Source organism: Oryzias melastigma, linkage group LG24, assembly GCF_002922805.2.
Source record: "Oryzias melastigma strain HK-1 linkage group LG24, ASM292280v2, whole genome shotgun sequence".
Classification (NCBI taxonomy): domain Eukaryota; kingdom Metazoa; phylum Chordata; class Actinopteri; order Beloniformes; family Adrianichthyidae; genus Oryzias; species Oryzias melastigma.
The window spans coordinates 13,203,723-13,216,800 of NC_050535.1; the positions used below are offsets into that span (position 1 = coordinate 13,203,723).

General features: G+C 38.9%; 1 protein-coding gene across 2 annotated transcripts; it reads right to left on the minus strand.

The window, feature by feature from the left end:
- Nucleotides 1-2,749: 2,749 nt before the first annotated feature.
- On the minus strand, nucleotides 2,750-10,634 carry ankef1a (ankyrin repeat and EF-hand domain containing 1a). 2 transcript variants are annotated; one of them, XM_024291116.2, is made up of 11 exons: nucleotides 10,413-10,634; nucleotides 9,898-10,088; nucleotides 9,210-9,371; nucleotides 6,613-6,812; nucleotides 6,376-6,525; nucleotides 6,158-6,281; nucleotides 5,287-6,088; nucleotides 4,950-5,176; nucleotides 4,415-4,557; nucleotides 3,139-3,285; nucleotides 2,750-3,065 (listed from the first exon to the last, which is right to left on the minus strand). In XM_024291116.2, the coding sequence occupies exons 2-11, from the start codon at nucleotides 10,085-10,087 to the stop codon at nucleotides 2,895-2,897; spliced, it is 2,316 nt and encodes a 771-aa protein (XP_024146884.1). In that variant the 5' UTR covers nucleotide 10,088; nucleotides 10,413-10,634; the 3' UTR covers nucleotides 2,750-2,894. The 2 variants fall into 2 exon arrangements, with proteins under 2 accessions (XP_024146884.1, XP_024146886.1); XM_024291118.2 differs by having other exon boundaries at nucleotides 9,898-10,106.
- Nucleotides 10,635-13,078: the final 2,444 nt, after the last annotated feature.

A 13,078-nucleotide genomic window follows, 5' to 3' on the forward strand; every position in this document is an offset into this window, starting at 1 on the left:
ACAGCTTAGTGAGGATATGTGGTTCCAACAAGGCGCCAGACACATTGTGGGAAAATATGGTTGGAACTGGAACCTAGTAATTTTCTATGGGTAAAGTCACACTCGCTCAGTCCAGTTCTTTTATGCAGCTAATAGTCAAAACCCAGAGGATTCTGATGACTGAAAACTGACTCCTGAAGTTAGATGTGTGTTATTGTTTTTGTGCCTTATGAGGACTTCCTCTTCTGTTTACCTTAAACATTTTACGAACAAGGACAAAGTGTGCACATGCAATGTATCACAAATCTCTGTTGACATCCAGATAATTCTGATAGCAAATACTACTAATAATAATTACAATAAGGATAAAAAATAAAGGAGTTGTGAGGTTATATTTATGTTCTAGTTTCTATACCTTATGAAGACTTCCTCTTGTGTTTACCCTAACCATTTTAGGACTAAAGACAAACCATGTACGTGCATTGTGTCACAAATCTGCACTGACATCCAGATGACTGATGACAAAAAAAGGAGTTCTGAAGTTTGCTGTGTGTTCTTGTTTTTGTTGTCTAATGGGGACTTCCTCTTGTGCTCAAAAACACATTGTTAGGACCAAATACAAACTGTCAAATGCACTGTTACAAAGCTGTGTTGATAAATGGAGGACACTGATGGCCAAAATATTAAACCTGAAATCAGTCAACCACATTGACACAAATTAACTTCGCCCAACTAATACAGAGTAATAACTTTGTTGAGTTCTTCCATAGCTCCACCCCCCTGCCATACAGACTCCTGCACCCATGCTAATTCAGGAATTCTTGTTCCATATATCTCTACCCATTATCATTATTCATCTACCATAATTTCTAGAGTTTATAAACTATGAAAAGCATAAAGGCGCAACAAAAACCATTGAAAAGAATCGATGTAATTTGATCCATAACATTGAAAGAGAGGAAAAAACAACACACTTCAAAGGTGTTAACAACAATCTTTTTAAAGTAAACTCCTGTGCCGTAGTAATTAATATTCTGCAGCTGTAATCTATCCTGTGAGGTATACATCATATTGGCTGTTGGTGTCTTCCCCGAGAATCGCAGGAACAGCTTTATGCGAGATGAGGCCCAAACCTCTTTCTACCACCTAGCATTATTGGGCTTGCTGTGAAATCTGAATCGATGCTCCTGTAATAAAAGCTCCATGCTTGCAGCAAATTGAAGTTTTACATCTAGAGAGGTGACGATCGACGCTGCTAAATAATGAACGTCTGGGAATGTCTGGGAAAAAAAATCCACGTGTAAAAGCACATAAGCAGGCTTTAGAGACAACAAAACAGTGATAAACACACATGAAATGCTTTGGCGTCATGTACTGTACACTATACCTCATTATTAATGGATGGTAAGGCAGCATCTGGACCGTCTCCACTGTCATCATTATAGTTTTGCTGAGCACCGCTGTTCACTTCTACTTACAGCTTGTGTCTGTTTTGCAGAGAAACCATCGATTTTCAAATTAAAAACAGAATTCAAAAGAAAGTCTAACCTGGAAATATTTTACCGTCTATATTTGACTGCTTGTCTTTTTTTTTCCAGTGCACTGCAGGCAAAAACAGATCCCACGATGCATCTGTGCACATTTCAGTCCGTGACGTCCAAGGAGTGAGCACATTTTAGCTCCCTTGTAAACAGCAGGGCTGCAACAATGTAAGGGGAGTGTGGATCCCAAAGGGCAGTTTTGGAAAGTGAAAGGTTAGAAGTGTGCTGAGTAAGCAGTGCAGGGCTGAAGCTGGGAGACTGCAGTGCTGCTGGCTCAAAGTGATTGGAGCTCAGACTGGACTGTTTATATATATATATATATATATATATATATATATATATTAGCCCAGCACATGTCTATTTTTGCAACTCATGCAAGCATTTCTATCGATTCAATATGACTTTTTGTTTTAAAAAGCCTCAGAAAACACACATACCGCATGACCACACTACTGAGCCCACGCCCTGTCAGACACACTGCGTCACAGCCGACAATCAGAGCCTGCAGCCTTGTTTACTCCCTCTAACCTGTGAGCCGCTGATTGTGCTAGAAAAGCCCTCATTTTCTCCTCCCGCCCACTCCTCCAACCTCTCCTTGCATCCTCTGAGTCACCCTCTGCTGCTCCCCCTTCGTCCTCCTTTTCACATGTTTGCCATCACGCCTCTCCATCCTTCATCCCTGCGTTCCCGCCATGACTGGCTGTGCGGCGTTTCTGCTCTCCGCTTCTCTTCTCGCCTGTGCCCCCCTCCCTGCATCTTTTTCATCAGCGCCGCTGCGACTGTTTGGACCATCCTGTCCGCAATGTTGCACCCCCACCCTGTGCTTGCATGTGTGATTATATAACTGTGTCTCAGTGGACCGTGACGACACTATAATCTAATTTTTAGTGAAACTTTAATAAGACGCTACACTTAGTATTGATATATATTTTTAAATGTTCATAAACGCAATTATCCTTTTGAGACCAATGTAAGGGCCGAGCATTTGTATGTAAAGACGAATACGTTTGATCTGACAAACAGTTCTAAAGAAAAAATGTAAACATTGAAAAACAGGGCTGCCATTTTGCTGCATTTCTGTGCTGGAAACATTAGAGCTCCCTCCAAGTTTCAAACCTTTCTGCTTGATAAACAAAAGCACATGGATCTAAACCTGCCACGCAGTACCCCCTGCTGGTTAGTGTGTGTAACTGCATCTGGCTAAATTCCAGCAGACAAAAACAAAGAGCTAAAAAGTACAACTTTTTTATTGGCTTTTGAGATTACCTGTAGACAAAAAGGGGAATTTTGTATGCTACATGATGAAATCTAAACATGATTGCAAGAAGAGTAAATTATATGAAAACTTTTTAAGTCCAGCATCTGTTTTTGAGGTCAGTGCAAGACGACAAGGTCTTTCATTTTTGACAGCTCCACAATCTTCCTGTGGATGCTCTGACCGTAAGGCATCAAAATGTCCTCCAAGTCCACGTCAACAGTGACAGATTTCCTTCTTCTCTGGATGTTTGACAGGAGCTGGCTGGTGGTGGGGGGCTCTCCCCAAACCTACGAGACACAGGAGAATCAGGGGCTGCTTGTGATTTAGTGTTTGCGTTCATGCTAAAACTGTCAGCAGTACTGTATTTGGTTGAAAAGTGATGTCCACGGGGTTTGCCTCCTTGCTCTTGATCCGAGCGTTCTGGAGAACGACGCTCTTTGAATCCATCTGCAGAATTTTGCTCCCTGACATTGTTGTCACTGTCTCTGCGTGTTCTGGAGCGACGGCCTGTAGCAACAACAATGTAGACCTTCTACATCCAGTCCAGAAACGCTTAGACAGAAAAGCGCAGGTCAAGTCACGGTGGGCAGAAACAAGGCAGGAAGAGAAGATCAGGAATAAACAAATAACTACAAAAACTTAAAGAATAAGTTACATTTTTGAAAAGCTGTGACAATACCGAAATCATTTGGAGATTGACAATTTTAAAGCTACTTTGTTAAACACATAGATCTTTAGAAACTACAATACCAAAATAGTCAAAGTACTGATAACTAAAACTATGCTTATTAAGCTGTGCTAAATTGATTTATGAGGCTAATTTATACAAATATATTTATTTAAACAAAAGGTAACTGTTTAAAAAATTATAAGAATAATGAGTCAAACTCTGAGCATTTAAAACATTTAATTAATCCTTTTTGAACTACAGTAGGAATAATGCACAATGGCGCAGTGGTTAGGCTCTCACTTGACAGCCAGAAGGCCCTGGTTCAAAACTCTTTCTGTGTAGAGTTTGCATCTTCTTTCCATGCATGCGTAGGTTTTCTTCTGTCCTCCCACTGTCCAATAAGATGCTTCATAGGATAATGGATGACTGAAATTGCCCCTATCTGTGTGCATGTGAGTGTCTGGCTGGGATAGTCTCCAGCAACCTCATGATGGATGGATAAACTGTATTTGTTTTCAACGTTTTCTTTATTTCCAAAGAAATAAAATCTGTAGAGGTTCTTTTTGTTTCCTAGAGTTGAAAATAATGCTACTTTTTTCTTTTTTTTTTCTTTTTTAGGAGACACAACCTGTAACACTAAAGTTCTTTGGTTGCATTCTGGCTTACATCTGACTCCTTTATTGGTCTGGGTTTCCCTCATGACTTGAAGATCAAATTCAAGTCTCTGTATGAACTTCATCAACTGATCTTAATATTTCGTACTCATCGGATGATCCTTAAATATATTTTGTCATACTGGCAAATCTGGATATTCTTTCCATAAGAAGAAGGAAAATTGTGGAGGGGAAGCCATAAAAGCAGGCAGAGATTATGGAAATAGAGACAAGTCCATGCAGTGGAATGTAAAACAGACAGACACAAAGACTAGACAGTGTTTTGTGTCACACTGTTTTTTTAATTGGGTACCTTCTTTTTGACAGGCTTTTGGGATTTGACCCCTGAGCCTTTCATGCCGTCACTGGACTTCGGCAGAGATTTCATCCCGGCTTTTACTATGTCAACGATGGTGGAGTTTGCAAAACCCTGAGCGACACGAAGACAGTTTTGACCTGCAAGCAAACGGAACAGAAAGATACATTTGACATGTAAAAGAAAGAGGACTACCCATAAAAAGATTATCTTAGCTTTTAAAAATGTTCTGACAATTATTTTGAAAGATCTGCTTTAATCGGATCAGGTTATGATACATTATTTAAGAAATTAAAACAAAAGTCCAAAAAACCAAAACACAACTTAATAAAAAAGGGAAAAAAAAGTGTTTTTTTTTTTTTTTAATTGTGCTTAGTTTTTATTATTTGTTTTACTTTTTTAATTGGGATCTTATGTTTGAGGGATTTGTTGGTGTGATTTGAACTTCAGGGGCACCGTATTAAATCTTTAGACAGGTTTGCATAGCATCACATAAAACCAACATATTTTAACGACAGTTTTGAAGTCGCACCTTTCCTGTTTTCCAAGTAAACGTTGGCTCCTGCCTTGACAAGGAAGTGCACACATGAGGACTGGCCGGTCTCGATGGCCCTCATGAGGGGCGTGGCCCCGCTAAGGGACTGGGCGTCGACGTCGGCTCCAGCTTTTACCAGCAGCTCAACGATCTCCACGTGTCCCGCATGAGCTGCATGGTGGATGGGCGTCCAGAAGAACTGGTCACATTTGTTGACGTCAGCCCTGTCAGGAGCAGGTATGGTTGTCAGAATCTGCTGAATTCTTATTTCTGCACATACAATTTATTAAAAACCTCCGTAAATAGAGTGTGAAGGACAGCAAGAGCTTCTCACCCCCGGTTCAGGAGATACTGAACCATCTCCAAGCTGCCGCTGTCGCAGGCCGTTATCAGGGGAGTCTTGTAACACGTATCCTGAACATCCACAGGTACTCCCTTACTGAAGGCGAGGTCCAGAGACTCCAGATCGCCACTTTCCACGCAGTAGTTGATGTTGACGTACTCTGTGTCGGGTTTGTCCAGGTACCACTCCGAGTCGTTCATGATGGGATGCTCTGGTGGGTGTTTGCTGTCAAACCGACAGATGTCCCAGCGGCTTTTGTATTTCTCGATCATGAAAAGGGGAGGGCCCCCGTTGGGTCGCCGGGGCATCTTCTCCAGTGGGAGGACACAGATGGGGAAGGGGGGGTTAAACTTCCCCTTCTTCTTCCCTCCCTTCTCGTCCTTGCCCTTTTTTGGTGATAGGAAGAGGGCCTCTTTTTTGAGATAGTTGACGCCTTTGAGGAAGTCCGCGACGTTGATGAGCCCCTCTTTTTTTTTGTCGTGCGCCGAGATGACTGTGTGGAGGTTGTCGGGACCAACTGGAGCCTTTAGAGTTGTTAGCACAGAAATGAAGGTGCGCAGGTTTACCGTTTCGGCCCCAAAAGCTTGCCGTAGTTCCGCCTCGTACTCGTGAGACCAGTCGTATAGGGTCAGGGCCCAGAGTTCAAACGGGGCCCGCCCTCCTTTAGATGCTTTGTCATTCCCCTGTTGTCTCTCTGCCTTTTTCAGCTCCTGCACTGCAGCTTTGTAACCACGCTCTTTGGCTATCTGGCTGGGCGTCAAACCTTTCAGGTTCTTCAGCTTTGGGTTGCAACCTGAAAACACGACCACATGGTAGAAGAACGGAAATAGCAGGAGCACACAAATAAATTTCCTTTTATCACCTCTCTGTGCCAAGAACCTGCAGCAGTCAGCATTGCCTGAGGCGGCAGCATGGTGCAGTGGTGTGCAGGCGTCCAGATCAATCACATTCATGGGTGCAGAGTATGCAGACAGTGCCCGAATCACCTAAAACACACATTATTGTGGAATAGAATGTCCAAAAAATAAAATATAATTTACTTTGTTATTGACTGATGTCTTTGCATATCGACTGCTACACCTCAAAAAAGCCCCCCATGGCAGCATAGTGCATGGCAGTACAGCGGCTTTTGTCCAAGACGTCTGGGTTCCCTCCTCTCTTGAGGATGGCTCTCACAAGCTGCAGGGATCCAGCTTTAACTGCCTCCATTAGAGCTGTGACTCCAGTTTTCTGGAAAGGAAAAAACTCCAAAATTCCACCCATTTCCCAGAAATAATATAACCTTTGTTATTATCTAGCTTTGTTCTGTTTTTCTACCTCATTTTTGGCGTTTGGATCTGCACCTCCATCTACCATCATAAGACACAAGGGGGTGCACACGAGGGCCTTTTCACACATGAGCTGGAAGACATGAACTCCCTCTGAGGAGATGTTGTTGACATCTGCCCGGTTCTCCAGCGCCACCCGCAGGCACCGGGCGTGGGATTTTTTGGGGGAGATGCAGTAGAACAGCACTCCTAAGCGGCAAAGAATGTTAGCAAACATTAACTCAAAGGAGGAGATGAAAGGGGAGATTTTGAGCTCTCTGTCTTCAGCCTCATTCAGATGTCACAGATGACAGACTCTTTATCAATCCAGAACTAATTTAGTTTAAGGTTCCACTCACATCATTTTTGAGCTATTTTAAAAATAGCGACATGCATGGATCTAATCGTCTGCAAGTGGATGCATCAGAATGGAGTGATTGTGGCGTATTATACACTAGTTTTCAAAAGGCATTTTTTCATCTGCACCAGACTCACAACGATTTAAATAAAGACATAAGGTGGCATAGGCCCACCATAACACAAACACAACTAACAACAGAAAATCTAAATGTAATCAAATTCCAAAGCAACCTAATGATACTTTTTCCCCTAAATTTCCCAGATAATGCACTTCTGTGGTGTTTTTTTTTATTTGCAATGTTTCTTTTTATTTGCAGCTTTTCTTTTTATTTGAGGGTTTTATTCTATTTGCAACATCATTTCTTTTTATTTGCAGTGTTTCTTGTATTTTCGCAGGTTTTATTTTATTTGTAACATCATTTCTTTTTATTTGCAGTTTTTTTTTAATTTGCAACATCCTTTCTTTTTATTTTTAGTGTTTCTTTTTATATGTAGTATTTATTTTATTTGCAGTTTTTCTTTTTATTTGCAGCGTTTCTTTTATTTGCAACATCCTGTCTTTTTTATCTGCACCAGTTTTTCTTTATTTGCAGCACAATTTCTTTCTTTTTATTTTCAAGTTTTATTTTATTTGCAGCATTTCTTTTATTTTTAACATCATTTTTTATTTTCAGGTTTTATTTCATTTGCAACATAATTTGTTTTTATTTTCAGCAGTGTTTCTTTTACTTTAAAAATCCTTTTTTAATTTACAGCAGTTTTTTTTATTTGCAGCATAATTTCATTTTGTTTGCAGTATTTCTTTTTATTTGCAGGTTTTATTTTGTTTGCAGAGCCATTTATTTTTAATTGCAACATTTTTTTTTGCAAAATCATTTCTTGTTTTTGCAGGATTTCTTTTATTTGCAACACTTTTTTTTTATTTGCAGCAAAGTTTCTTGTTATTTGGAGCACAGTTCCTTTTTGTTTTGTTTGCGCAGTTGCTTTTTTTGTTGCGATGGTGGGGTTGTGGCCAATTTTTAGTGTAATTTCTTTTTATACGTGTCCTCCATTATCAGAAAAATGCCACAAGATAAAATGTTAAAAACACATGCTAAACGTGCTAAAACTCAATTTTCAGAGGATCTTTAAAATGAAATAAATAAACTCCTGTGGTAAAAAGATGAATAAATTAATAATTTAATTAATAAAATAAAAAATTTAAAAAAAAACAATAAAACAAACAAAAAAAAAAAGCTGAATGTCTGTGTTCTTTCACCAGAAGCAAGCAGGAAAGAAAATGTTTAAAAATCTTTTAAGAATGTTTAGCGTCCACAGTTGTGTATGGGTCTGCAGGGGTGAGGCTGGACTAATCCCTGAGGAGGACAGACTCCTCTCAGGTTACTGGGTCAGTTTCAACTCAGAGGATCAGCACTCAGACTTGATCTGTAATTAGAATATTCGGAGGGGGGGAGGCAACACTCAAACTTTGTCACAAATAAAAGACACGCAATAAAAACGGAGATCATACAGAAGAGCACACACAACAGTATACTGTCATGTGAACCAGCAAAAGTGCGCCACCCTCTCCACTGCAAGAGACTTTTCCTGTATTTACTGAGCTGGAAATGATCCATTGGGGCAATTAAAATGGCACAAAGAGCATTAGGCTCAATGAGTGGAGTTTCCAAGGATACTGCCGACTCATCAATATCTAAGGAGTGAGAGCATGCATTTTCATGAGATGTAAGATAAGCGAGCCGCCCAGATAACCTAAACTTGAGACGAAAAACCCTCCTATTCAGAGCATGGACTCCTTCAGCTCTGTAACTGCCAGTGAATACATTTTACAAAGCAAAATTTCTACTTTTAAACACCTCAAATGCCTTAAATTTGTGTTTTTACCCACAAATATTTAAGTAATAATAGTTTTTTTTCAATTATTATTTGTCCATAAGTCATTTATATTTTCATGTAATGTTGATCTAGTAAATGATGCTAAATGTAAATTAAAATGATTAAACTACAGAGTTAGAGGAATGTTTTAACAGAGATGCCCTGTAACTGTGGCAACATCCTTTCCGTCAATGGACATCCTGACAGTCTAAATCCGTCAAAAGAAAGATCAAATTGCTCAGTTAGGGAAAAAAATATCTTTTTTTAGGCGATTTTAGTCCATCAACTAATGTTTATCTCCTCACCTCTATTTGAAAGACGTATACATGAACCATAAGTGTGTTTAAATGTCTCAGTGGCTGGGGCCTATACCTTTGCCAGCAGAATCCACAATCCTCATGTCAGCTTGGCTCTGGGTCAGCCGAGTGACGATGTCATCACTTCCCAGCTTGGCTGCTAACATAACAGATGTATGGCCACCCTTATCCTGGACGTCCGGATGTGCTCCTCGAGACAGGAGGAAGTCGACCAGGTCTGTGAATTGAAAAGGAAATGTCATAAAACCACCCAAGAGATAGAAGCAGGACTTGTTTTGTTGCTGTTTTGCCTTTTCCTTTGTCTGTAGGTCATCTGTATTCCTGCTGGACATTCTCGAGCAAAGAAAATGCTGTGTAAGCTAGATATTTTTAGTTTTAAAGACCTACTCTGATCAAAATGGTGTTTTTGACAAATTCCTGCGGAATCTTTCTGACCATGAAGGACATTTTAAACTTAAAAATGGCATTTTTGAGCTAATCAAATTGTTGCTTTGCGCCAGTGGTTCCAAAATGAATGAACTACTGCCGCTCTGCAGAAACTATGTCCTAGAAACTGACACGTTTTTGATTTTGGCTAAACACAGCATAATCATAACTAAAAGACAACTGGGAACACTTTTACAATAGATCAAAATTGACCGGAGTGGGGCTTTAAACACATCAACATAACTTCTCAATTTCTACGGATCACTTCTGAAACGAAGCTCTGAGAAAACTAAAAGTTTACTTGAAAGGCTTCTCACCCAGATTATTGGCTGAAGTTGCCAGGTGAAGTGACACTAAGCCACCTTGCGGGTCTCTTAGGTTGATGAGGTTTGTAACCCCGAGCTTTAGCATCTTCTCAATCTCATCCTTATTTCCGCTGCGAACATGCTGCAACAGCCGGTAGATCTGCAAGGTCTGCAAACGCTCCAGGACGGTTATGTCGTTCATTCTGTGGGTACCAAAGGAGCTGATGAATATAAATAAAAAATGTAATATAGGGGAAAAAATAGATATAATATAGTAATATTTTATAAAATAATATATAAAATATAAAATGATGGTTAATATGTACATTTCCTAATTATTATTTTACATATAACTGTAAATTGCAAAAGTCAATAATAATAAATAAACACAGACAAAAATGGTAATTTGAGTTTATTACAGAATTTTAACATTTAAAACTAACATACCAATGTGGAGCTGAAATATAAACATTTATATAAATGTTTGCAAGACTTGAATCCAGAGGGAGAAAAAAAAAATCACTTACCTGCATCAAAAAGAAACTACGGAGTGTTTTTCCTCGTTTGGCGCGCGCCTGTTCCCCCGCGCGGACGACAGGCGTCTGCCGCCACACTCCAACACTTTTGGTCAAACTTAAAAGCTTAAACTTGTACTTTTTTCGCTTAAGCGTGCACTTTTTTCCTCCGTATGGAGAGAAACAAAGTCGTTGACATGGCAACAAAAGGAGCGGAACCCGGCAGATGACGTATAGTCCGTCTGAGTCTCGTGCTGCCTTCAGGTGCTTAAAGACACAGTGGGTTTTTTTCAGTACCACTGTTGAGAAAAAAAATCTCCGTAGTGCCAGCAATGCATCATATTTTCAATGTTACACAAAATGATATGCCTATTCATTTACACGATTTAAAGATAAGTAAATAAACAAAATAAAACGACTGTATATTTAAGAAAAAAAACATACATGTTTTTCCCTTAAAAACAGGACACATTATTTTTTTAAGCCAAACATACATATATATATATATATTAATTCTTTATCACTTATCATTATTTTTTGTAGTGTTCTAATCATGTGGTTGGGGTTTCTTACCCTCAGTTGGTGCAGCAGGGCTGCAGGTAAACCACACCCCTCAGTGTTGACCGATATCCCCTTACAAGATGGAAAAAATAAATTAACTATAACCTTCAAGTAAAAAATATTATGCGGCTTTTATTTAAAAAACAGATATGGCCAAAACCATCTTAATAAATACATTGTTTTCTTAATGCGTAAAACACCAGCCCACTTTTCAAATTTTAATTGTTAAACAAATAAAGTTAGAAAAAAAAAATAACAGTACTGCAGAGGCATTTTTTTATGATTTTGCAGCTCTGCGCAAAACTAAAAAAACTAAAACACACCCCATGCTCACTGTTCTAATTTGTTTTTTCATTGCTGGACTCTCCTTGACCCTGATTTTGTGGTCAGCAAAGTGACAGCAGCACATTCAGAACATTTATTTAACATAATGTTCTACGGCTAACACCATCATCTTGCATATATATATTTTTTTTACAAATCTGCTTGATTAAGACCGATACTTCTTCAAATTACATGAAAAAATAGAAATGTTTTGGCTTTCTTTGTCAGCCTTTTGAGTTAAGGCAGATCCTCCCTCAATTTCTACATTTAAATTATGAAAAATATAGATTTGCATATATATTGCTCTGAAAACAAGCAGAAACTGCACCTCTGCTGATGTAGAGCTGCTTCCTAACACTAGGTGCCACTAGAGTGCAGCAAAAGGATGTTTTTTTTTAAACAAACTCCTTGATATCCTGAGCTAAAATTAGTCTGCTGAATTCAAGACACAAGATGAGAGGAGTTTATACAGAAACCAGAAATAATAGTCGTCCGGCTGTGTATATTTGTAGAGGCTGAAAGCGTGCCAGACTAAATAAAGGGAGTCCAAAGTAGGCGAAGGAGTGTGTAAAAACAGGTATCTGCTTCCCCGTTTAGCTAAGAAACTGAGAGCTGTGCATGATTTGTGTAAAACTGGAAATCTGTATTTGATACAAAAACCAGAGAAAAACATTAAAAACATATACAGTACCAGGCAAGGTGATGTGTTCATTTATATATAAATCTTATAAGACCACAAACGCTGACAAATATTTACAATCTGACATGGTTATAAAAAAAAAAACACATCTGTCTTGCAAGGAAAAATTTACAGTTGACCTGAACACCAATAACACCCTTATAGTGACTTAAACACGCTCTGATAAAAATAAAATGTCATGCTTTCTTAGTAAAATCCACTGAAGAACAAATAAAAAAAACATGTCAGCTTCAGTAAGAATAACTGTTTGATTTCTTAAAGACCCACTCTTTAAGAATTGTGTTTTTGGTGTTTTTAACATTTTCTTGTGGCATTTTTCTTGTGGATGGAGGACATATATAAAAGAATTTAAAGTTCAAAATTGCATTTCTGAGGGTATCTATATTGAAATTGTAGTAAATAAAGAGCAGAAGAAAAAAAAGCTGGGCAGGCTACAAACTCCCTCCTATGAGCTCTCAGCACCAGGGAGAAAAAAGGGGGCGGGGTTCCGCGCACCAACAGCCCTGCCCACAACTCACTGCTGCTCTGCAGAAACTATGTCAAACAAAATGACACGGGTTTTGATTTTGGTTAAAAATGGCATAATCATAATGAAAAGTCCACAGAACACTTTTAAGTTACAATATTTTCTGTACTATAGGGAACACTGGATGAAGGATAAAATTCAGGCTTTTAATATAATGGGGAAAATAGAATATCTCAATAGATGATCGGAGTGGGTCTTTAAAGATTCCTTTTGCCTGATAGCAACGACCTTCTTTTCCCTCCGCCGTCTTTAGATGTCCCTTATAAGGACACGGAAAAATTCCTCATTCTTCTCTCGTGTTTGTGGTCATAGCTGATGTCCGTAAATGGTTTTATTGTTTTGCCCCTGTGCAATTCATTAAAGTTTTTTAGCTCAGCTGTCAGTGACTTCATCAGTGTGCTTCTTTCCAAAAGACTAGTGGTTTGGACTCCCGCATTTTTCTTTATTTGTGTTTGGAATGAAGCTGAGTTGAAAATAAAAAGAAAGAATGTGTAGTGCTCATAAAATAAAATATTTTCTCAGTCTTTTCTCTTTTTTACTTTAACACAGGTGAGGCTGGAAGTTTAC

Coding starts and splice junctions, on each gene's coding strand:
- ankef1a (XM_024291116.2), bottom strand. CDS start 10,087: ATGAACGACATAACCGTCCTGGAGCGTTTGCAGACCTTGCAGATCTAC. Junction 6,813..9,209: donor TGTGGATTCTGCTGGCAAAG/GTATAGGCCCCA, acceptor TTTGCCGCTTAG/GAGTGCTGTTCTACTGCATC. Junction 6,282..6,375: donor CCATGGGGGGCTTTTTTGAG/GTGTAGCAGTCG, acceptor TGTGTGTTTTAG/GTGATTCGGGCACTGTCTGC.